At 34.9% G+C, this 25,139-nt stretch overlaps 2 protein-coding genes and 1 long non-coding RNA gene across 4 annotated transcripts in view; 1 reads left to right on the plus strand and 2 right to left on the minus strand.

Annotated features, from left to right (window-relative positions):
• Positions 1 to 267: 267 nt before the first annotated feature.
• On the minus strand, positions 268 to 24,285 carry LOC101893170 (uncharacterized). 2 transcript variants are annotated; one of them, XM_005174744.4, is made up of 4 exons: positions 23,516 to 24,285; positions 4,385 to 4,783; positions 2,307 to 4,313; positions 268 to 1,698 (listed from the first exon to the last, which is right to left on the minus strand). In XM_005174744.4, the coding sequence occupies exons 2-4, from the start codon at positions 4,748 to 4,750 to the stop codon at positions 1,171 to 1,173; spliced, it is 2,901 nt and encodes a 966-aa protein (XP_005174801.1). In that variant the 5' UTR covers positions 4,751 to 4,783; positions 23,516 to 24,285; the 3' UTR covers positions 268 to 1,170. The 2 variants fall into 2 exon arrangements, with proteins under 2 accessions (XP_005174801.1, XP_058987089.1); XM_059131106.1 differs by lacking the exon at positions 23,516 to 24,285 and adding an exon at positions 11,318 to 11,444.
• Positions 5,912 to 11,456, minus strand: LOC101892991 (phosphatidylinositol 4-phosphate 5-kinase type-1 alpha). The gene is made up of 2 exons (XM_005174743.4): positions 11,318 to 11,456; positions 5,912 to 8,935 (listed from the first exon to the last, which is right to left on the minus strand). Exon 2 carries the CDS (start codon positions 8,886 to 8,888, stop codon positions 6,627 to 6,629), a length of 2,262 nt encoding a protein of 753 aa, XP_005174800.1. The 5' UTR covers positions 8,889 to 8,935; positions 11,318 to 11,456; the 3' UTR covers positions 5,912 to 6,626.
• The window catches only part of LOC109612006 (uncharacterized), a 64,942-nt gene continuing 50,562 nt past the window's right edge, over positions 10,760 to 25,139 (plus strand). The window contains exon 1 of the long non-coding RNA XR_002194252.2: positions 10,760 to 11,196. This is a non-coding gene — a long non-coding RNA (uncharacterized LOC109612006). The remainder of the gene's footprint in view (positions 11,197 to 25,139) is intronic.

Raw genomic sequence — 25,139 nt, forward strand, 5'->3', positions numbered from 1 at the left:
CATATCATATGACCACTTGTTGGATCGGTATCCCCATAAGCTTTCAAATGATATCCATTTTAAAGATAACTTTCGGGTCAAATAACCGGGTAGCCGGGAATTTTCTCCACGAAAAATTACTTTCCCTTAATCAGGTTAAAAATGCCCAACTGTGGTAAAAATTTCAAAATGATCCGATAGCCTTATCTTATGAGTTTTTATTACCAATTGGAATTTTGTGTTTATATTTATAGCGACAACCTTCCTTATTTAAATAAAAACACAACATTTAACAATTTTTCGTTTTATGTACATTTATTTTATTTATTAGGTATTACTTATTTTTATAATTACATACCTACCCTACAATATACCTTGGTTTAACACAATATTTGGTTCATTATTTTTACCTACAATACAATTTTTGGTTATTTACAAGACACAGAAAACTTCAATGGGGGGCGTTGGGTTTCTTAAAAACTATCCTACACTTTTTGGCACAGCATGACTACATTTTTGTTGTATAAACTAACATTTATAATTTTTCTTAAAAATTATTTGTTTTTTCTTTTTTTATGTAGAACTTAAACACATTTATTGCATGTGAATAAATGGATAAATTCTTTGAAAAATTATGGTTGGTTATTTTTGTCTTTAAATTATTCGACATTATTTAAACACGCCTCTTAGCATTTAAATGTGTAACGTTTACTTATTTTAAACTAGAGTCTACGTTTGTAAACTTTTTCCTCTTCAGATGTAATTGAACCTTAAATGCTTGCAGGAGGTGATTTTGTTTTTGTTGGCTTACAGGCTGGCTGCTGGGTGACTGCTTGCGAAAAACAATGAAAAGTACATCGGCTGTTTGCTGAAGTTCCTCTATGACGTTTATGCACGTTTGACTGAGAGCAGATTAAACGTGGCTGCCCTGCAAACGTGACATCTCTTCCCGGCTGGGTACACTCGTCGTCGTCGTTCGTCGTTGTCGTTGCCCTTTGTGGCGTGTTGTGTTTACCAAACAAAATCTTAGGCGTTCTTCTATTGTTTATTGCTTTGTAGCAGCACTTGACTCAGAAGATGAGGAAGAAAAATATGCTTCGTTCAAGAGCTAAGGTGTTCGTAGACAGGCTCTGCTATTACCGGCCTGTAAGGTTTTCCTTTCGGCTTCCTTTTATTTATGCTTGTATGTAGTTACACATAACTTTCCTGACGCTGTAGCTGCATTTTCAATGTATTTCCTCCGTATTCTTTGGGTTCCATGTTAAGTTCATTGTTTTCCTTGAACCCGGGGTATTGATGATGATGCCGCTGTTGCTGGTGTTCGGATAATTGACGGGCTAGAAATGAAATATCCCTGCTGGTACTGATATCCAACGGTAGCATTTGTTGCTGTTCATAGAATTCAGGTGAACGCTGGGTATCCGTCGCCGTGCTGCTTGTGGTGTTCGGTGTCAGACTAAAGAAGAAAGCTGATGGCAGATGATTCTGTTGTGTGAGCAATTCCATGCCCAGCACCGAGTCCTGGGCCAGACGTGTCAATGTATGCAAAATTGTTTTGATACAACGTTGCTGGGCTTCGCTTTCGCCACGTGTGCTGTAGATTTTATAGAATTCCGTTTGGTATGCGTACGTGATGAAATTCACGATATTAGCATTGGCCAAATGGCTGTGGCATTTCTTATTCAATGACATATTGTAGAGCATGGCAACGATTTGTTCCTGTAAGAAGCAGAAGATGTGGGAAAAATAAGTTAGTAACCATTCAATGGAAGTATATCAATAAGACTAGGTAGACTACTGAAAGAATGCAACGTTAGTGTGGGTGTAAAATGTTCAAAGTCCATCCATCTGCCCTGCTGTTGGCGTATGTTCCATACAAGTTGAAGAAAAATTCAATTTTAACTATCTTCTCGACATGCTGAAAAAGCGTGCCGGGCCCAAGCAGCAAAGCGTTGGTAAGAAACGTGCCAAAGCTTTGAGAAAAATTGTTTTACAAATGTAGAAATAAATTTTATGAGTTTTATGTAACGGATACTTGTTCTATCATGTAAACCTTGAAATTTCAAACACGATTGAGTTTCGCTTGGTTAACGTTTGCCTTAGCATCCATCGAAGGATGTCAGACAGATAAAAACACACTTTTGCAACATTTTATGCAGTTCACATATACGGGAAGGATAGAAAACAAACTTTTTACAAAATTGCAGAATGCATTAGTTCATTCCCACAAATCAAAACTGGTGAGATAGATGGATTTGAGCTGTTGTTGTTAGTTCGATATTTCACAGGATTTTATAAATTAACAAAAGAAATTTAAAAATACTTACATAAAGGAATACGGTTATGCCCTCGTCTCTGCGCTCCATGGTTTCGACAAGTTTGTATATAGTCTCATGCGACATGATCGAATAGTGTGATGTAATTTCCATGCGTGACAAATTATTCAATGCTGCAGCACACAACAGCAATGTCTGGGGACATTCAGTAAAGACAAGCAAACGTGTTAGACCCTCAACGACTGTTTCCACACAGTCCTTAAGTCCATCTACCCGATGTTCTGGTCCATGCCAAGCCGCTGTGATTTGTGTTAACAGCGATACAGCTTCTCTTCTTTCCAGATCGCTACGTTTCACCTCGTTTTCTTTGGGTTTCTTGTTAGCATCCCCTCCTTCAATTTGTAAAATATCTCTTATCACTTCTATGCCCCCACAATGGCCGAGCTGAAATATCGGTTCTGGAGCACAACAAATGGTAGCCAATGCTCTCAGGGCTTGAGCTCTCACCGAGCTCAGTTTATTATCCAAACACACTACCAATAGAGTGCGTACCGCTTCAGTTTGTACAAATGCATCGGTGAGTGAGGCAAAACCATCGTAATCAATGTTCATTAAAGTGGCCACCATATTCAAATTGGCTTTCAGCATTAGATCGCAACGACCATTCTCAATACTTTGTATTAGAATTCTCACCAATTTCTCATAGACCTGTCTTACGCTGATTAACAATATACGTTTCAAAACTTGCAAATCTTCGAGCAAAGATTCAAGATTGATGTAGTGATGATTCTCCAAAGAGTAACGGGTGTCCTTATGGACCATTCGAATTTGATCGAGATAGTCTTCATAGCGTTTACGTTCCATGCGTGAGTCGGCAAAGAATACAACCCTTCGTTCCAGTATATAAGTGAATTCGTTAATGTTATCCAACAAATGTAAAGCTCCATTTATGGCCTCCAGAGGTGTAATGGCCTCTTCGCTTAGCAGACGTTCGGTTTTCTCAAAACAGTTTTGCATCCTCAGGGCTTTTTGTTGCAATTGACGAATAAATTTGGCAACAGTACTCGTTGTAATTTGCAGATTCTTGATGGCTTCTTGGGCTATGGATTTGGTTTGCAGTGTCGACATAACCTCATGGTCATAAGACATACGTAAATCATCAAGCCAATGTTGAACATCTGGGCTGTGACCATTCAGTAGGGTATTGTCATATTCATGGCAATCCATCATGGGCGGCAAGGTGCAGCCAAGCGAGAAGCCTTTTTGTATTTTAGGAGTGCTGGTGTGGCCACTGAACCTATCTTGCAATCTTAAAGGTGATACACCATGCATATCGAATCTGAGGGTGTTGTTTGGACTTGTTGTTTGTGAATCATCCAAAGGTCCACCTAGTATTACAGTTTCATTGTTGTATGGAGGTGGAGGAGTGGAACATGTTGGTGGTGCTCCACCCAAATATACTGTTTCATTGTTGTATTCGGGAATGGCTTTACGAGATTCCTCTAAATCACTTTCTTGCTCTGCCTCCGCCTCTTCATCTTCATATTTTTGATAACGTCGTTGTGTTGGTGTTAGGGGCGCTGTTGCCTTACGTTGTACCTTGCGACGTTTCTTTATGCGAGGATTGTTGCCTCTGATTGGAGTAGTGGCATCACAACTACTGTGGCTGCTGTTGAAGGAATCATTGAAGTGCGAGGGTTGCGTTACAGGCGATTCATTCATTAACTGCATACTATCTAATTTTTCCATTAGAGAAGGACCTTCTTCCACCTCTTCACCATAGTGACTATTTTCACTGTGCTCTTGCCTATTGTTGGCCAATGGAGAGGTTGGAAATGAAATACGTCTGGAAACATTTACCAAAGAGGTGTAATAATCAGAACGTGCAGGACGTCTTACCACCGTGGGTGGTGTCTCCACTGTTCTGGTGGATGAAGGGGAACCCATGTCCGTTTTTGAACTTGCCATGGATTTACTGCTTGGCGATGACGTTTTCGATGAACGACCACTTAAACTGCGTGTATTGTGGAATTCTTCATTATCTGAAAATCCAGAATCCTGAAATTGGAAAAAAAAGGATTTTTGAATTTATTTCCGTTAGAAAAAAGGTTTTGTAAAATGTAACTTACCTGTGACCTCAAACTGCCAGGGCTATCATGTTTCTCCCAAGATAGTTTTGATATATTATTTTCATCTTCCACTTCCTGGATGCGTGATAAATTTCCATATGCTTTGTACTGATGTAAATCCAATGAATGATATGTGCTTCCACCAAATGGTTGATACTGTGGTTGTTGCTTCATTGGCTGAGCTTTTTGTGGCTGTTGCTGGGCGGGTTGACTATAATACGAATATAAACCGCCACTTGTTATGCTGCCACTGTTTGAAGTGGTAAGCATTTGGTGGATGGCAGGATTCATGGTAGCGCCACTTATTGTGGCATATTGATTGTCTGATCCCCACCATACCTTGCTGTAGCTCCGTTGGAAAGCCATAGTGTGCTGTTGTCTGTTGCTGTCTAAGAAACACTGTAAGCAAATTTAAGAGGAAAGCAATGAGTAACTATGGAAATATGATAATTGTGAAGAAAGATAAGGAAAGAAATGTCAAAGTAATGGAAATGAGGGGAGAGATTTTAGGTGAAACGGAGGAGTGATGGTTTAGACAAAAATTTTATGAAGGATGGATAGAAGACTAACACCCTTATAATTATACGTTTTTTTTTTTTTTTTTTTTTTTTTTTTTTGTTGAAGTAAATGTAACCTCTTTCTAATATTAATCTGGCATCTTTTCAGCCTGATCTTCTTGGACCACATATCGGTAATAAATGTAAACAAAAATCCAATAACTTTTTTTGAATTCAAAATATTGAATTATTAAATTATCACCTTTCATAAAGGAAAAAATTACGTCCAAAACATTAAATCATATAATTTCACAGTAAAGCATAGCAACCAATTGCTTCTCAAGTAAAAGCCTAACTTCATCATCTCCATATCAGAACAGTTTCATAATTTCTTACCTATAAGGTATAAGGCCTATATGCTACATATAAAATATTTACAGAGGAGGCAAATGATTTGATTATAAAACCCCCTAAAGTATGCTACATATTTAACAATTAAAAAACCTCATTCATTTGTTTGCTAAGTTAATTTTTTTATAGTTTTTTTATTTAATTAAATATACATACTATATAAAAAACCTAGAATAGAATTTATAACTATTAGTATTTAATACACAGTACGTAATTTGATTAGTTTCATATATATTTGCTTGTTTGTTTAGTTCGTATACACATTTCTTTCGAATCAATTTAAAAAAAAGGTATTTGTGTAATACGCTTAAAATTGCATCATATTTATATAGTAGTTTTTTTCTTTACATACAAGTATATAAAAACATCCCATTTTCATACTACTTAAATTTAAATAAAACAGAACAAACGTTAAAGAAGCACAGAAAAATCACCAAAAACTAGTTTTTCGTAGAAAATTAAATAAAATCACTTTTTTTTAAACTAAGCTATTGTCTATAAATATTTTTGCAGGCTATGGAAATATGTGTGTGTTTATTTGTTAGCATTGAATTGAACAACAATGAAATCTCTAGAATAATTCTGCACAAAAAAGAGTTATGGAAAATAAAACTAAGGCTTTAAATTAAGCAAAAAATACTGCAGAGCGGTTTGCATTTTTTTTAATAGACAGACAGATGTTTATATAAAAAGGTTTAATATTTAACAAATCATAATATTTTGTTTTGCTTTAAATTGAAAGTGAATGAAAACTAGTACATAATACAGAAAAACAAATGTATGCTACTACATCATCCTTCCTTTCTTCTTCCGCTTGGCTCATTATTCATCATCGGGGGGATACGTAGAGTACATACAGAAAAATAAACATAGAATAAATAATACAAAGAATATATATAGATATGATAATAATAAAAAATAGAAGGAAGAAGAGGACGAGAGGAATAATATTGATATAAACATAAAAATTTTACGTCCTTGTAAAGTTAGTTTCTAATAATTATAGTTGTTTTGTAATAGTTTGCTGGATAACATGGTTGCAGTGGTGGAAGTAGTAGTTGTGAATTATTACGCAGTACTAAAGCTATGCTGTGGTTGTTGCCATAGAATTCTGGTTCTACATATTGAAGAGCACTTCTTTGATTTTTACTTGAAACCCCTTTGCCGAGACACCACCGGCTCAAACTTCAATTGGCCACAGAAGTAGTTGTAGAGATGTTGAGCAAATTTTGTATTAATTGCTATGGCGGCGGACGGTGGTGGTACTAAGCAAATCGCTACAATTTACACTTAAATTCCATTTTGTCTTACAATCTACCCGGCGCGGCAGCACATCATCTTACAACTTCATTAACAATAAGGGTGGATGTGTATTTCTTTTCCTGCGTAGTTTGTATGACAGCACTAACCACCTTTTTGCCCTCAACATCTTGCTCAATACCCTCATCAGATTGCTTATGATCGGGTTGTTGGTGATTATCTACACAACCAATTGATGTTATTTCGACGCTAGTCTTTGTTAAATATTGCGGCCGGCGTCGTGGCAGCGATGATCTGTTGCTACCCGCTGTCGAGGCTACATCATCATCACTGTAGTCGTCGGTAGTACTACCCACAGTACTGCGTTGCGATGACATATAGGATTGAGGTGGAGGTATATGCCTCAAATGCCCTGACGATCCAATGCCTCCGCCTCTTGAACCCGATGCAGCAATTATATCTTCTTCGGATATTTCATCAAATGCTGGTGGTGGTGTTGAGGAGCCCGACATAAAATGAGGGTGTCTCATGGCTGCGGCCGTTACCCCACTGGCTGCACTTTGTGAAGGTGTTCTTTGTGGTGTACGCACTGCAGCCGTAGAAGTTTTCCTCTTCGATTGTCTCAGTGGAAATGTAGGCGTTTTCTTAAATACAGTTTTACCCATGAAGTTTTGGAAACGTTGGGCATAAAATGATGGACGACACACAGATACAGTGTCACCGTTATAGATAATGGCCTTGAAGGTGTGTTCGAGTTTCTTTTCCAAGCGATACGATTGCAGAATATCAATTATACCAATGTATAATATGAGACGTTCATCGTCTTCCGAGCGGGCAGGTATACCGCCGGCCGGCACATCCTCATCCTCCTCAAAGGGTGTATCATCGGCTGTTATCGATTCCATGGCTGTCGATAGGGCCACCAAGCGTTGACGATTCATGCTGCGTGAACGATTCAAAGCGGTACCAGCCGCTGCAGCTGCACCCTCATTTTCCGCATCATCGGCCTCACGAATTTCATCGGTTTTCTGCAATTTAGCCCTAGCATTTCGTATGCGCTCTTCGCGTTTCTCCTTTGCTGCTAGATCCAAATTGTGAATACCCACCAATAAGGAATAATCCATAATTTGGAAACTTTCCAGAACCATACAATCCCTTTGTATGGTCTTCATCAATGCATTATATTTATCTGTTTCGAGAAATATACCATTCGGATGATGTTCCATGAAATCTAAATCCTTATAGGTGGGACTTTCTTTTTGCCGTTCTGCCTTTGAAGCTTTACGACGGAATGTAGAGCCTTTCAAGTCATACTTGGCATGCATTTTAATATCGGAGGGCAGAAGATTGTTCATGGCCACGAGGCGAACATTTTTTGTGTTGTAGTGGAAACAATAGAGGCCAAAGAATTTCGGCAGCAGGGTTCGAGGATTTTGAGAAAGGTTCATATAGTAGCCGGGCAAAAGTTTCTGTAAAAATTCACATTCCTTTTTCTGTACAGTCTTGATAATGAATTCATCATCGTCGGTTAGGTAAAATATGGAGCCAGAGGCACCGGGATTCGAGAGTTGACGCAGTGGGGCTGCACACATGGACATTAGGAAATCATCGGGAGCAATGCCAAACAAATCCCTGAAGTAACGAAAGGCAATGGGAGCAAATACCTTGAAACGGAATTCACTGTAGTGATGGGCCGGTGTTATGGACGAGCCATCGGGTGGGAAGGAAATCGTTTCCATTTCAAAGAAATCATTCATAAGCAAATCACGTTTAGGCTTGGAGGCCAAACTACCAACGGTATGTTGTATGCCCAGCTGAATGGAACCCATAATCTGTTTACTTTGGATCTTCTTGTAAGTAACTTCACCCTCCTCATCAACACGACGATGGCCAATTTTCTTTTCGTGTTTTGCCACTGTGGATGGATTGCGGGATATGCTCTTGTCCAGCGTAGAGGCTGCACTTTTGAATTTCTGTTGCTGAGCGATTTCGTGTTGTAGCAATGAGTTGGTCTCTTGACCTCCATGGGCACTGGCTGCTTCCCTAAACAATTGTCGAGAGGTGGAGGGTCGAGGATTTTGAGAATTACTGGGTGATGGTGTGCGAGGACTTTCTTCATTGTCCGAAGCGGGTAAGGGTTTGATCACTGTTGAATTGGCAGTTGTTAGATATCTGGTCGTTGTTGTATTTGTCTTGGGTGTTGTGGGTGGGGAATTGGCTGCAGTGGTCTCATCTTCTCCCTGCTGCTGGTTGTTGTTGGAGTTATCATTTGTGTTATCCGTTGGCTTTAGTGGTGCCAATTCCACGGCATAGGTAACACCATAATTTGTGTCCATATTTTAAGGTACAAGTTGGTATTTTTACAATCCACACACACACAGAACTGTAAAAATTAAAATTCATTTTTGACTGTTTTTCTCAAATTGAATAACAAAGCTTGCATTGTGCATTAAGAGTTGGAGGTGTTTGGTTTTTGATTTTTACACAAAAAGAAAGCGTTATGAGAAACTGGGTGACTGCAAATTTCACCGGAAATATTTCCGTTTAATATTTATTATTATTTCGTTGTTTATGGGAAAGTTCAATGCATTGCCAAGCAAAATTATTTAATATTGGACATAAATTTATTTCTAGGTAGGGGAATAGTCTGAAGGACTACCCCCCCCCCCCCCAAAGATACATGGATGGGTGTCATTGTTTATTTCTTTTTTTTTTTTGCTCAAAGTGATGAATTACTCATCCCAAGTTAGCTTTTTGTCAATTTGGATTGTGCATTCACATTTTGTTAATATCTGATTTATATTTAAATACAAACAAAAAACCCGAGAATTTATTGTTGTCGATGTGCGGTTGTGTGTACGTATGTGCTAAGTTTTAAACAATTATAAAACTACGAAGAGGAGCGGCGGCAGCAGCAACATTTGTCGTTTTGGAATTGTAGCTTTAAGCATTGTGTGATCGGAGGAACAGAACAGAGAGAATTTGTTTTTTTTTATGTATTTCATTTCAACTTGGCCAAATGATGCATGAATGAGTCACAGTTGTTATTCTACTGTCCATCTGTCCCAAACCTGCCGTTCGCCTAAATAATAATGAGTGAATGTGATTTTTGTGTAGAGAGGAGGAAACAAACAAACAAAAAATGACTTAAGTGTCGACAAGATAAAATATATAAAACAAATATTTTTTAGTTGAGGGCGACAATTGATTAGCACACTTTCCCTATGGGTGCCTTGCTTTAAGGGCTAAGAGAGAAAGTAAGAAATTTTAATAGAAACTATTAAGAGCCCAAGGGGAAGCGCTCATATTCAACAGTAAAATCTCACCACTTTTCCTAGAGTCAAGGTTCATCAAGTGAACAAATGCAAACATTTTGCAGATAGTTAACTCAAATGAAAACACAAAAAATATAGTTAATAAAAAAAATCTAATCGAAATCATGCACACCTTATAATCCCTCAATTTCGATTTACCTTAGGTATTAACACTTTGCAAAGTAAACAATAAACATTAATAAAAGAACACAACATGATGAAGAGGAGATACCACATATGTTATTTATGGCATGCCAATTTTTAGAAATCTTAGAGAAGATCTATCAAAGATTTTATTATCCATTAATCAAGGAATGAATGGTGGCATTGAATTATCAAATATATTTCCATAGTAGAAAACCATAAATAAGCGACCTTTAGGCAAAATATAGCTCACATCAAGAACAAGATAAAAAGAAACGTAATTAAAAACTAGATTACATGGACAATTATTAACAATTAAAAAAAGCTCAATGTATTTATAGTTGTCACAAATGGACAACAAAGCTTAGGCTAATAAAAACAAACTACCACAGCAGACTCACTATACATGTTCGTATGTACGTACATACAATACGAAAATAAAATATATATACAAAATAACCACTTGTATTAGCAGTCACTTTGGAATTTAGCCAAACCGCATACATTTATGACGGGTTTTCTTATCATTGCTTTGATATTATTGCTGGAATAGTGATAATTTGTATCGGCCTGACGTAGCGAAAATTTATATTTACCAAAGGCATGATAAGCAAGTGGTTATATTTATTATAAACCTGGCGGCCTTTCCTTCTGGAAACATGTACAAATATTCAAATCATCAAAAGCAAGGGATGTGTTTTAAGCCGTTTTCTGGTTGGCAATAGTGTGGCATCACTTTTTTGCAAAAATCTGACAAGAGCGAAATACAACACTGCATTGAAGTTCTTTATGGTTTGATGGACGATCTTTTGGAGAATAAATGAAAACAGATATATTTTATTTTGTTGCTAATCATTTTCGAGACAAAAATAATGGTCATTGGCTTTTGTGTTTTTTTTATTAACTCAGCAAAAATGCTCAATAAATTAAAACCCATGTACTCTCCACATATCTCACTCTCTTTCCATTGGTTATTTTATCAGTCGGAGAGTGAGTGTTTATTTTAATGGAATTAACAAAGCAGCAGCAGCAACAACAAATACCAAAGCACATACACACAACCACTTGGAAATTATGACATTATTTTAAGCAGCAGCCAACCGTAGTGTGAAGTAATAAAGTGAAATTTTTTTATTATACTTTTGGTTTTTTTTCGACAACTACAAAATTTAAGATATTTCAAAAGGTATGTAGTTTTTTTGGTTTCTTTTTGTTTGAAAAACACACTCCAACTCTTAGGGATGGAGAAGATCAAATAAAAGATCATTACCATCCCCTTTTTTGCACAGTATCCTTCGACTACTCACTTTTTTGTATGTTTAAAACAAAATGTAGTTATTATTCCGGGCCGCAACCACCAGATTTTTTGAACTTCCACAATGATTTTCCTTCGGAAATATTCAACGGAAAAATTAAAGGTCAAATTATCCGGCCAGCCACCAAAGCCCACAGCAGATTATGTGTGGCCGCGTATGTGTGTTTGTGTGCGAGAGTGGCTGATTCGTTAGCAAAACGCGAAAACCAAAGAAAAAACGTTTATAGCTTCACGTAAAAATACTGAATGAAGCAACAAGTTCCAGCCAGTCTTTTCGTTGTGTGGTGTGTTTTTTTACAACAGCTATTTTGTCTGGCAAAGAGCTTAACAATTTACACATACACTCAGTGGTGGGCTCTCTCCTTCAAACAATTTGTGAGACAGAGAGAGAGTAAAAAATATAAAAACAGTCTGACAAATATGTATTTTTTTTTTCAATTATTTTTTTTCTCTTTTTGAAATGTTTTCCATATGAAATCATTTAAATATGTTTTTTTCTACATAGAACACAATGTGATTTTCATTTTTGTGATGACAGGAAATTTCCTTTAATTTTGTTATTTTGCTTCTATTTTTACATTCTCTGCACACACAAAACGATCATCATTTGAAGAGGGGCGTTGTGCTTTGCATTTATTTCCGTTTTCATTGGCAAGTTATTATCTTTTCCACACAACCACTTTGCAAAAACTACAAATTTCCATTTCTTGTATAAATTATTATGTGTTATTTTGTTTTCTTTTCGTTATTTATCGCGTTTTATTTCGATGTGAATATCAGCAACAAAGCCAGCAGCAGTAGTGTTTTACAAGTTGTTCGCGTCGATAAAATTTTCGTTATAAAATGACAGGCGCTCGTTGATTATGTGTTGCTTGTCAAATGAGTGTTGTGAGAGAGGTTGTCAAAGGGAGAGAGAGAGTACTATGGCGATTACCAACTACTTTGGTGTTTGTTTGAGAAAACCAGTGTTGGTAAATGTTAAAATGTCTATGTCAACAAGAATATGAATGGGTGACTAGTAAAAACTCTGTGTTTTAAGGGAACAATAGAATTTTATAAAATTTTGAATGAATTTGACTTTTTTTGTTTTAAATGTCCTACATTCAAAACTGTTCAGTCATATAGTATCTCATATGCCAATTCCGCCAATCAAACAATTGAGGTTTATTGTAAAAACAAACTATATTAATTTTCATATGCATAATTTTCTGCGAAAAAAACAACAAAACCTTGAAATATATGTTTTTATCTCATCCAATGCGGTTCTTTTTTTTTCAAATAATGAGTTATTCATAAAATCTGACATAATATCCAATACAATACTGCACAGTTGACAAAAACCGATTAAAAATATAAACATTTTTTCATAACAATGAGGAGCCAAAGATGTTAACACAACAAGAGACTATTGTTCTATTGATATGTGTGTTAAAAATATTGGTCAATATTAAAATAATAAAAAAATATATACAACACATGCTTGAAAGAAATACATGGAAAATAATTTGCATATAAATAAAATTTAATAGAAGCAGCGGCAACAGTAGTATGCTGATGAAAAAGGCAATTTTTATTAAATTACTATAATTATGAAATTAGAAACACACAAAAACATTCGTAACATTGAAAAACACTCGTTGGCGTTGCAGCTGAGTTGTTGTTTTTGTGGTAATGGTCAATATATTCCAGACCACTTTAAATCCATAATTAAATATAGATTCGCTGAGCTTCAAATGTTCACTTTTTGTATGCTGGGCCTGCCTTGTCGGTAATAGGGATGCCAAATGAGAAATATTTCTTGTAATTAAAAAAAAAATCAAATGATTTTAAATTCCAAGCCAAAAACACCAAATATTTCATTTATGAATAATTTGTGACTTTCTGGCCATATTTTGCCAACTTATCATATCTGCATCTCTATTTCAGTATGTCTGTGGATATTCCCCACCAGAATATTATAATTTAATTAAAAGTAATATTTGTTGCCGCAAACAATTTAGTATTGGCAGTAGCAAAAACAACAACAACAACAAAGGGCGAAAATCGTAAAGTGTATATCATAATTAAATTGTGGGCTCTGCTTTTAACCTTTGACCGCTAAACTTCGACATTCAACCGAATATACATTAGTTTAATACAAATCCAATACCATCCATAGTGGTGGTGGCGGGGTTTAGGTGTGGCCATATAAATGGGCTTTCAATTATGGTTAAATAAATTTCAGCCAATTCATGGTTTTCAATCGCCATAATCAAAAGCAACTCTGCCAGCTAGCCCATGTTTCTCCCCCCATTCCCTCTTCCAACACATAAAAGCTAATCCAATAATATGTACATTTGTTAATGTTTTTTTGCTCCATTGTTGTTCGTTTAAGTTTCCATGTTATTTGTGCCAATTGTTTTTCTCCCCGACAATACTTCTATTATGGCCAAAAAAAAATGAATTGGTCTTTTTTTCGTTTCATTTCAAAAGTAACAACAAAAATTATTTATAAAGGCTGTGTGGCAGCAAGCACAGACTTGGGCTTCCCATTGTGGGGAGCAGCAGTATAAGTATAAGGCGACATGTATTGAATTTTAATTAATTTTTGTATTGTGGTATGGAATTCTTTACGGTAGCCAATAACTTCTAGTTTTTTGTGTAAAATTTGTTATATCGTGTGTACTAATTCCATTAGTAAACATTATAAGAAATAGTCAAACATGTATAAGATTCTTGCTAGTTTGTGTAAATTCTACAAAAGAATTAGGGTTATCCAAATTTAATGGGTTTTCGTTTTTTATGCCTATATAAAATTGTTTTATTATTTGTATTCATGACCAAAAGTACTAAAAAATTAACATTATTTGGAAATGCTAAAATTCCCAAATAAATAATTTTATGAAGGCTTCAATTTCATAAAGATGTTGTTTTATTTTAAGTCGTAATTTACATGTGTTCTTTGTGTAAACGCCATAACTTTTGTTTAATATGAAGTTCTAATCAAAAATAAGAAGAAAAGCTGTGTCAACATTTATTTTTCCTCCTCTTTAGTCGTTTGTATCGTTCAATTGTAGTTGGCAACGCTGTCTTCAGGGTAAAGAGTTTTTACGTTTGTCTTTTCAGCAACAAGATCAGGATGTCAAATCACAAAATTGTCATCACTGGTTATATACTGTTAATCAACTCGTCTTTTCTCTTTTCATTTTCGGTTGGTTCCATTGAAGCGTATTTAAAAAATGTGGCAACATGTATAATATTCTTCCTTTTTTACAGATTATATGTTTTAATTGTAGATGGCAACTCTACGTTAATGGTTAAACGTTTATGTTTTCAGCATCAGGTTGCAAAATCACATAGTTGGCATCACTGGTTATATGCTGTCCTCATCTCTAATCAACTCATCCTTTCTCTTTTCATTTTCGTTTTGTCTCATTGAAGCTTATTTGAAAAATGTGGTAACATGTATAATATTCTTCCTTTTTTGCCGATTAAATGTTTTAATTCAGTTGGCAACTCTATGTTAATGGTTAAACGTTTATGTTTTCAGCATCACACTCAGGTTGCAAAATCACATAGTTGGCATTACTGGTTATATTTTTACTTCATCTCCGACCAGCTCTCTCTTTTCTCTTTCCATTTTCCGTTGTTTTATTTGAATTTTAATTACTGTCATTGGCAATAGTACGAGTTGGTGAAAATCACGATATTGGCATCACTGACGATCCTCTTATCTTCTCTTCTCATGTTATTCTACTTGCCGCTTAGTGAGTGCCACAGTTATTAGTTATTTGTAAACGTAACGTATCTCTACGTAAGTGGCATAATACATGCCATATGTAAACACACAGTGTAAAATGAGTGAATTTTGTTTATTTCAACGAATTACAATAGCAATTAAGAAAAACTTTACATTTAATAACACAAATCGATTTCAATATTGATGTAGCGTTTATTTTTCTTTGGAAAAATAATATACAATATTGCTTGGAGTTTTGTTTTCTTTTTGGAATTTTTGCCAATAACCAATTAAAAGCGATTTATTTGATGGATTTTATGGCATTTAATAGCATCACTCCGACTGCAATTTTCAACATTCAAATTTCAATTAAAAACAAATGATTTATATAGATTTGACAAATAGATAAGGAATTTCGGAAAAAAAAGAAAAACTATAAAATTATGGGATTTTTAGCAAATATTTGACTATGGCAAATTAATTGCTAACCACAAAAAATGCATGAATATAAAACCTAAATAAATACATCAAGCATTTTTTTTATAAAAAAATATATAAGCCAGCCATAAACACTTTGTCAATATACAACAAAACAAAAAAAAGTATGGCAACAGCATATTTAACCATAAATCAATACAATGTCAAACAAATGCAAATGGAAGTGGAAAAAATACGAATTAGGAAATTGAACACAAAACCAAAAAACAACAGCGGCTAAACCAACATAAAATGACAGTAATATGTTGTGAATTTTAATAAAGAAAAACTTTTGACCCAAAGGCCAAGTTACTTTAAATAAATTGACCAACATTGGTAAAACTTCGTAGGAAGTAAGCAGAACTTTTCCCCATTTCTTTGACAATCTGAGGAAACAAAATAAATATTATTTTAAATTCAAATATTTTGACGGTTCCATATTTGGTGCATTGGAGTCTAGACATTTTCAAAATGTTTTCCATTTCATAGCCAAACATCTTTTGTTTGTCTTTGGCTCAACAAAACTGGGTCAATAGCATTAACTTCTTGCTTGGCCATGGCTTTTATGGCAATACCGTTACACAATAAGAAATTAACCACAATTAAAGCTAGAAAAATAGTGTTCCTTGTTTAGAAAACAAAGACAATGGAAATGGTAGCAAATACCACAGCTGCTGAGACAAGCAACTTTTACTCCAAATATGGCATAAGGCGACAACAAAAACTATGTTTGTGACATTTGAAGCCAATAAGTGTTTGGAATATCAATTGCATTTTTTAACTCTACTTCACGAGAAGGCTATCGTTTGCAATCTTTACGAAATTCTAGAGAATTACAAACTTTGCGGCAAGCCATTGTAAAGGGGAATGAATCATGGGAAAACGAGAAACATTTGTGTTTTGATTTTTTTTTTCCATTTGTCTCTCATCTTGATTTAGAACGAACGGGGCAATAAAATGAATCACCAGAACATTCTGTCCTTTGGAACAAAAACAAGTGGTTTTGTTAATCGATTTTTTTATTTCCTAAACAATAAAATAAGATGATATTTCCATCATTCAGCCATTTTTTATGGCTAAGTAAAACCAGTACCCAATTTCGATTTAGTTAATTCTCCTTAAAAAAACCACGTAATTTCCCCCAATGCATTTCCTACAATGAGTCTTCTTAAAAAAGCAACACTGCGTTGGCCGTCGAAACAATATAGAATATAATACCACAAATAAATGTTTGACATTTAAACAATGACCATAATTGTATCTTATTTTCCAGAATATTTAAAAACACGCTCACACTAAAATTGTTGTTCTATCAAAACATCCTATAATCTTTTCCAACTCTCATAACATCTATTTTTATTTCTTTTGTTTTTTGAGATAATCATTAGATGGAAGCTAGTAATTAATTTAGATTTAAATGTTTCAACATTTTCATGTTACTAATGAACCCATCAAATTATGTTAATTTACGTAAATGACATGGATGGATTCTAAGTCTATGGCCAGGGGAAAGAAGCAGAAAACAAAAATTAAGAAGAAAAAAAACAAAACTTGAAGAAACACATTAAGCACAGCTGGATGCTATTCTTGTATTTAGATCATGTGTTTTGAGAAATCGGGACTCCTAAAGGTTATGCGGCCAACCGTTATTATGATTGGTGACACAAGCTAAAAATGACCCATTGGAAATTAACCAAAATTTTCGTGGGGTTACAAAATTTAATATATTTGCATTTAAAGTTAAAAGGTAAATAGAAGTGTGAAGAAATTTATTTTCATTTCATGGGAATTCCAGGTTATTCATTAAAGAATGTCATAAAATAGAAAAATATTTCTTGGCCAAGTTAATAGGCCAAAAGACACTGTAGTGGATCTAAAACAGTGCCTGGTAATTGTCTCTACGCTCACAACCAATCTTATTGAAAATCAATATAATCAGGGAGTTATAAAATTGGGAGAACATAAAATTGCGAAACTCTGAACGCCGACTCTGATCTAAAATTACATATCATAAAATTGCTTCAAATAACTGTAGTGATTGAGAATTACAAGCACTCGTTTATCGTTTTCTTATTTCAAAATGTGCACTTTCTCATTCTCTCTCTTCTTTATCATGGCTATGGCTATATATCATTAGATACGGCCAAAACGTGGCTTATCGAAATAACGGTTTTATACGATAGGTCTTTTTGGAAGAAATCCGTTTCAGGACACTTAGATTCGATCTAGCGATGTCCGTCCGTCTGGCTGGTGCGCACGATAACTCTCGAATGGAGTATCCGATTTCGTCTAAACTTGGCACATCGTAAAATTATTATCAACACAAGATATGTTAAAAAGATGGTAGAGATCGGGTCATTCCTTCTGGTACATCCCCCACAAAGGGTCAATGTTTTGAATAATCAAAACGATCATAGAATCCGAAATAAGCATCCGGTTCTCTTCATATTTCACATTTCCCTTTATTTCTATTAACACAAGATCTGCTGTGAAGATTGGATATATCGGTCCACTCCTTCTGGTACCTGCCCCACAAAGGGTCAACATTTTGAATATTTATGAAGCTCATAAAACACAAAATAACATTCGATTCAATTCAGACTAGACACATCTCAATATTTTTATCAACACAAGATCTGTTATGAAGTTGGTAGAGATCGGACCATTCCTTCTGGTACCTCCCCCACAAGGGTCAATGTTTTGAATAATCAAAACGATCATAGAATTCGAAATAAGCATCTGGTTCTCTTCATATATCACACATCCCATTATTTCTACTAAAACAGGATCTGCTGTGAATATGGAATATATCGGTTCACTACTTCTTGTACCTCCCCCAATAAGGGACAATATTTTGAATATTCATGAGGCTCATGAAATGATTTAGGGTTTCAGTTATCCTAGTAATGTTCAGTTCAGGAATAAAATATCACGCCATCAGAATCCAGAGAGGATAAACTGGTCCATATCATATTTTGGTACATGACATGGGTGAATTCCTTAAGAGTTCATTATTCTCCTTTACTGAGCTGTTCAATCCTCCTGGTTAATTTTCCAAAGAGGATCTCATTAGTCTAAGGTCCAGTTAAAAGATTATAACTAGTTGGAGCTCTCAAAGAAATGAACTATATTTCACAATCTAACCGAGATCAAGAAGAGAGCGATAGAACATGTCTCTCTCTCTTTTCCGTGGGACACTGGTATTCAATTTAGTTTTAAAGCACGATCGGACAGAGAGTTTGTTTTTACTCTCCCAATTTTGTTACTCTCTTATTACATTGTTTTTCAATGGTTCTGATTGTGTGAGCGGTGATAATTACTCTCATTAAAGGCACGCGGGTCTGTATTTGTCTGGTACTGATTTAGACTTATTTTTTTTTTTTTTTTTTTTTTTTTTGAAAACTCTGCAAAGCTTAAGAACCCTGCAGCTTTTAATAGGAGAATATTGTTTCTCCACCATATCCCTGTGGATTCTATCAATGGAATCCTAACCAACCTTTTCTGAAGACCTTAAAATTTCACCCGGATTTACACTGGCTTTATAGGTTCTCAAATAAATTATTTCATAAAAAAATATGACTAGTAGCACATTCCTCACGTTTCTTAAAATCAATAGAGGTCCACAGGTATTTTTTTATAGTTTCTATAATAGCTACTTAAAATTCATTCGCTATTAACCTCACACCCAGCAAATGAAACGAAACAGAAACCCAGGCGGGTAATTCATCATGGGCGCAATTTTACTCATTGTTGTTATTAACAAAACAGATCACGATTTTTTTTTTGAATAGGAATTCCTCAGATCTTCGAATACATGGCTTATATAAACGTCATACATGATTGTTGTGGTTAGTGTTGTTGTTGTTTTTCGTTATAAAATCAACTTGTCAGACAAGATTTTGCGATGATTTTTTTTGTTTTTGTATTGGGGTTGTGGGATTTGCTCATCGAAAGTCTTATAATTTCTCCATTCTCCACTTGAGTTTGGTTTTTGTCCTCTCTCTCTTTTAAGATTCTCAGGAAATTCCAATTTTATTTATCATCATCATCAATTATTGTTATTTTGTTTCATTGTTAAATAAAAGTAAGTGTTGGGATGATGAATCATCATTGGCCAGCATCATGTTTTACCAACAGTGACACGTTGTTTTGTGGCTTACCTATGAAATTTCCTATTAGCCATGAAAAATCTGTTTTTTATCTCAAAAATTTTCTCGGCCAAAATTTCTTTGCTTTTGTTTTGATTATTATTAATTTTCTTGTTCTTCATCTTCTTTCGGTTTTGATTACGTCTTAGCCATTGAATGCATTCTTTCTGGTTGTCTTGATTGACTGCACACAAGTTGTGGAGGCAGGGTATGACCAGGTATATACTTATAGATGGCCTCCACCCAGATAGCAGGCTTCATTTGCTACATATGCCCTGACATACTTTTTTGATTATTATTTTTATAATGGGGTGTTTATGTACACAGCCAAAGTCAATTGACATTTTGGCACTTAGTTGATTGGTCCGCCCGGCATTCCATTTTGTGTGGAATTTTTGTCAATATTGAAAAAAGAAAAATATTTAACAAAGTAAACAAAAACAAAAAAATATTGTAATACGAATTATCAATACTAAACATTGATAACGGCACATGGTCAAATGTAATAAAAGCTGGTATAAGTTTTTTGGTTGGGTGGGGGATATGGTTTTTTGAAAAAGTTATGTAGGGGAGGGGGTATGAAGCTAAGGCTGTCTACCGAGTAGATAAGACATATGTATGTAATAAACTCAACTTGTATAAGTTCACGGCACATAATGATTCATGTGTCAAGATTTGATATATGTATGTATGTATGTATGTATGTTTCAGCAGGTCCCATAGATAATTTATAATTGCTGGCATAATCAATGCCATGCAGTTCTACAACGGGCGATTTTCCACCACCCGTTTCCTAAAAAAAGTTATCAACAAACTTTCGAAATAAGCTATGAATATTTGAACGAATGTATTGGAATGTTTGAGTTGTCCATGAGGTGCTGTAAAACATTTTTTCAGGTTCACAATTTGTCAGCATTTTAGAAAAAAATATTAAATGTTCAAAAATCAAATTTTATATTTTAAGATTACGTTAATTTGATTTTTACCGCTACTCCATTGGGAGCAAAAATGTCACCTTATTGCCAGGTAACCGATGTGACTTTTAAACACATTTTTTAACGAATTTTTCGTAGGAAATTGAAGATTTTCCATATTTTGCAAACTTTGGCAGCAATGTAAAATATTGCTCTGCCGATTAATATCCCATCAAATTTTCCATTCTCAAAGTCAATTTGATGCATAACACACTCTTATAAACTTAAAAAAATTAGATCACTATCCAGAAGTTGTGAATATCAGATCAGAGCCACCTTTTTTGCAGAAAGGAGTATAGCACTTAAGAACAATTTAAACATAACAACCACAAACCCATTTGAGTCTCCTTCGTTATCTGAATTAACCAGACAAATCACTTCACGAACTTAGAACGGCCATGTATCACCACCAACCATAGATTCGAGAAATAGCTATCAAAGTGTCTAACACATTTTTGTTCGGACCTGGTAAGTTTTCATGCTTCCCCCGGAGCCCAAAAGCGTTAGTTTCCCGAAAAGTGTCTGAGAGAGCCATGGTGGTAGCCACACCCAATTTCTAGCTGGCATCGTTTGTTGTTAGAACTAGGGTTATATCTGATCACCTTCGAACCTCTAACTTTCGAAAACATTTTTAAAAATGCTTTCGCTTAAGTTCAAGAATTTCACCTCTCACGTTGTAATACTAATGCTCCCCAAACTGCTTCTATTAAACCTTACCTCTTGATCTAAAAACCAATGAAAGTAGAACAGAGATCTAATTATATTATTCCATGCACAAAATATTCAGGCATTTGGAGACTGCTTAAGCACTCGAATTTTTTCAAAGTAATGGTACCGACCCATAACAAGGGCACTTAACCAGGTAAAATAGGTAGAACGTCATTGATATTCAGACATTTGGAGCCAGATTTAAGCTCAATGAACCAGATTTAATTAGGATTAACATACATAAATACAAGTACATAAGAACGCCACTTACGGACGTAGAGTATAGTACAAAATAAATTTATATAAAATTATAAATTATAGTATGATGAACACGTTTAACTACAAACGTTATAATTGCAATAACTTTAATATATTTAATGCTGGCACCAGACTTGCCCTCCAATAGGCCCTCGTATTGTGAAAATATCACCGTTTTTTCCAGGAACAATAAGTCAATATTGTTTCTTATATTTGTGTCATTATTACAAAAAGGATTTAGTTCTTCTAAAACAAATATTTGCAAAAATATTATGGTGAGAGAAAACATCAGTTGGGGAGTGCGTAAAACAATAATTTTTCAGGAAAATGTTCCATTTTTAATTTAATCCCAGTCAGAATATCTTCAAATAGATAACTCTCCTATAGACAGGTATATCAGCTAACAGCCACTCTGTGGCAGAAAGCGCATGAAACTAGAGAGCATTTTTCTCTTCCCAGCCGTAGAAGGTTGGTTAAATATCAAACACCTCATCTTTTCCTTAAAATTTTAAGCCAACGCCGATTTTTTAGTTTTACATTAGCCCCATAATTACTAAAACCAAAGTGAAATCATTGACGTCTTCTTGGTAACCCCCTATAAACACGAGTTTAAAATTGGACATTTTTTCGCTTTTACGGTTAGCATGTAATTAAAATGTTTTAACAATTTGAAAATTTTGGTCTTCTTTTTTTTAAATAAATGAGTTCGAAAAATACCATCATCACAGGTTACAGCAGCTAATGGTTCAAAAAAGCGTTACATTTTGAGCTTCACAGTTATTTGTTAAACTTGATTGCCGATACAACAAAGCTGGCAAAATGTGTTATAAGAGAATTGAATATTAAACAAAAATATTTAACATATTTGCATTTAAAGTTAATATCGAAAAAAAACATTCAATAATTTGCTTCAATTTTGTCAAGTTTATCCTGCCAGCCAGTTCTTATGTTCACGTAACTGAACTGTGCCGTTCCACCGCGAACTTGTTCAATAAACTATTCTGGGAAGGGAACTATCGGGAGCTATAACGTTCATACACTTCCTTTTCTTTAGTTCGTTTTTTTTTTTTTCAATATCTCGATGGGCTCTTTCCAACCTTTTGAGACGTTTTTAAAAAAAAACCCTGCTCCCAAGAATTTTAGAGCTTGAGAATTTCGTAGTTCTGAAACGAACTCGTTCAATGAACTACTCTGGGAATGGAACTATCGGAACCAAAACCAGCTCCCTCCTTCGTTTAATTTTTTAAGAACTTCTGGTTATTTTAATTTCTTGCTCCAACTATTCCCTAAGATTTGAAACGATAGAACGAGAAGTAAAGATTGTATTAAAAGAGACAAAGGAACTTTATGATCAAGTTAGTTCCTCTTTAGGAAATGAACGAGGGAGTGCGATTCACTTAATGAACTAAATTGTTCAACTATTGTCTATGGATCCATAATAAGGGTTTTGCATATGTAGTGTCAAATTTTCCATATGTAGAAGTTACACAACATCGTGTGATCCATGGACGACATTTCCGTTTTGACTGATTGCAAGCGATTATGTATTGCTTGCAGATTATACAATTTTAATGCAAATCAGTTGGAATTCAATTTTTACCTAAGTTTTCAGTTTTTTTTTTCTTAATTTTGCCAATTGAACTCAAATGCTATATACACTTTGACCAATAAATATTTTATATTTGTTCCACCTTTCTTATTTAGCATTATTATTTTAGAAACTTTGTAGACATATTTGCATTCCAAGTTCAAAATCAATATTCCAATATTTAATTTACAATACTTCGTTTCATTGTTAATTACATTATCCTCAATGTCTGTGCTAAAGTTTCCTTGAACTAGCTTATGTAATTAGAGAAGTTTCAGTCTAGTCAGTATATTTGCTTACAAAACTACAAGAAACCTACCTTGAAGGTGTAAAATTGCCAACGATGATGATGATGGTATTTGGTGTTGCTACAATTAATCCACAAGCAATGACACCAATGCTGAGACAGAAACTGCTATCGAGGATGACGACGACGACGTTGGCGACAAAGAAGTCTGAAGTTTCTGGTTTTCTCTTTTTTTTTGCAATAATCCAATTATAGGGCAGACGGCGGATGTATTTCTAATTCACAAACTTCAGACAAGACGTTTATAGTTTTGCTTATTTTTTTTAATTGTTAAATTCTTTGGTGGATTTTTTGCACTCGCTTCTCAATTTAATTATCAACGTCTGTCAATGTTTCTACAGGTTTTTTTTTCACAACTTTTAAGTTTTGCCTTGTTTCCGTTTTTTTTTTATTATTGTTAACCTTTACAGCACGGTTAATGACACTATTTAATTGTGGTATTTTATTTTTCATTTAGTTAATTTTATTCTCTTCTACAATTGTATATTTTTTGGTATTCATCGTTCAAACAAAACCATTCATTGTTGCTGTTATTTTTGTAATTGTGTTTATATTTTGTGATTGTTGTTATTGTTTTCACCGAGAATGTAAACAAACCATAAACACAACACAACTTTACGTCAAAACCGAAACAAACCAAAAAAGCAATGAATGCGTCGTAACAAAATGTTGTGATGGCCCTACCCGTTCTGTTTTCGAAAATGTCTTTTATCGTGCCAAAGAGCTTGCGCGCACGTCTTGATCGTTGAAGTGCTTAGCAACGTTTGTCAATGAGCCCTGAGACCCCTGCTCATGTGGCTGCGGCTCTTAGGTGGCATCAGCGGCGGCAGCGACAGCGGCAGAGTAGATAATGCAAGAGGATTGGATTACTCATAGCTCGTTGTGATAGAATTCCACTCATTTCTTTCTTCATAGTAATGAGTGAGAATGTTTGATGTTGTTGTCGTTAGTTTGTTGTGTGTATGACACATAGTACATGTTGTTTGTGTTGCCTGTCGTTAGGGTGTTGAGGTGGGGTGTGGTGCGTTTTCGCATTGTAAACAAACCGGCATTATTTGTTTGGTTTCGCATTCCCTCTTTTATTATTTTACTCAAATATGTAATTTACCTGGAGTAAATGTCTGCCGTTACACACTCAGAGAGAAAATTAGTTGTAAAGAATGATGAAATACCAATTAAGAATAAACTATTTATTATTGTAAAGATTTAGGAAGTATTTTGGCGTTCTTTAAAAATGAGGAACAACTCTAGTTTAGTAAAAACTCTTCGATTTTTTCGAAATTTTTTTCAGAGGTAGGTATTTTTACCCTGATTCCGGGAAACTGTTTTTTTCTTGGGGGACGGACACGGGACCCCAATCCACTGGACCCGGATCCACTTACGCGATATAGACAATATAGGTATCGTTTTAAACTCATGAAAATACCTATCCAACAAGTGGTCTCATGATAGAGTAAGAAGTCATGCTTCGGAAGTTATAATCAAATTATCGATTTTTTGGACCCGGATTTTTATAAAACCCCCAAAAAGTAAAAAAAGGGCCCATTATGAGGGACAACAAAATTGATGCCAAATTATAGCTGACACTCTTAACTTTCCAAAATGCTACAATTTGTGCTAATACCTTTTACTGAGT

The sequence above is a fragment of the Musca domestica genome, unplaced genomic scaffold (assembly GCF_030504385.1).
Source record: "Musca domestica strain aabys unplaced genomic scaffold, Musca_domestica.polishedcontigs.V.1.1 8, whole genome shotgun sequence".
NCBI lineage: Eukaryota > Metazoa > Arthropoda > Insecta > Diptera > Muscidae > Musca > Musca domestica.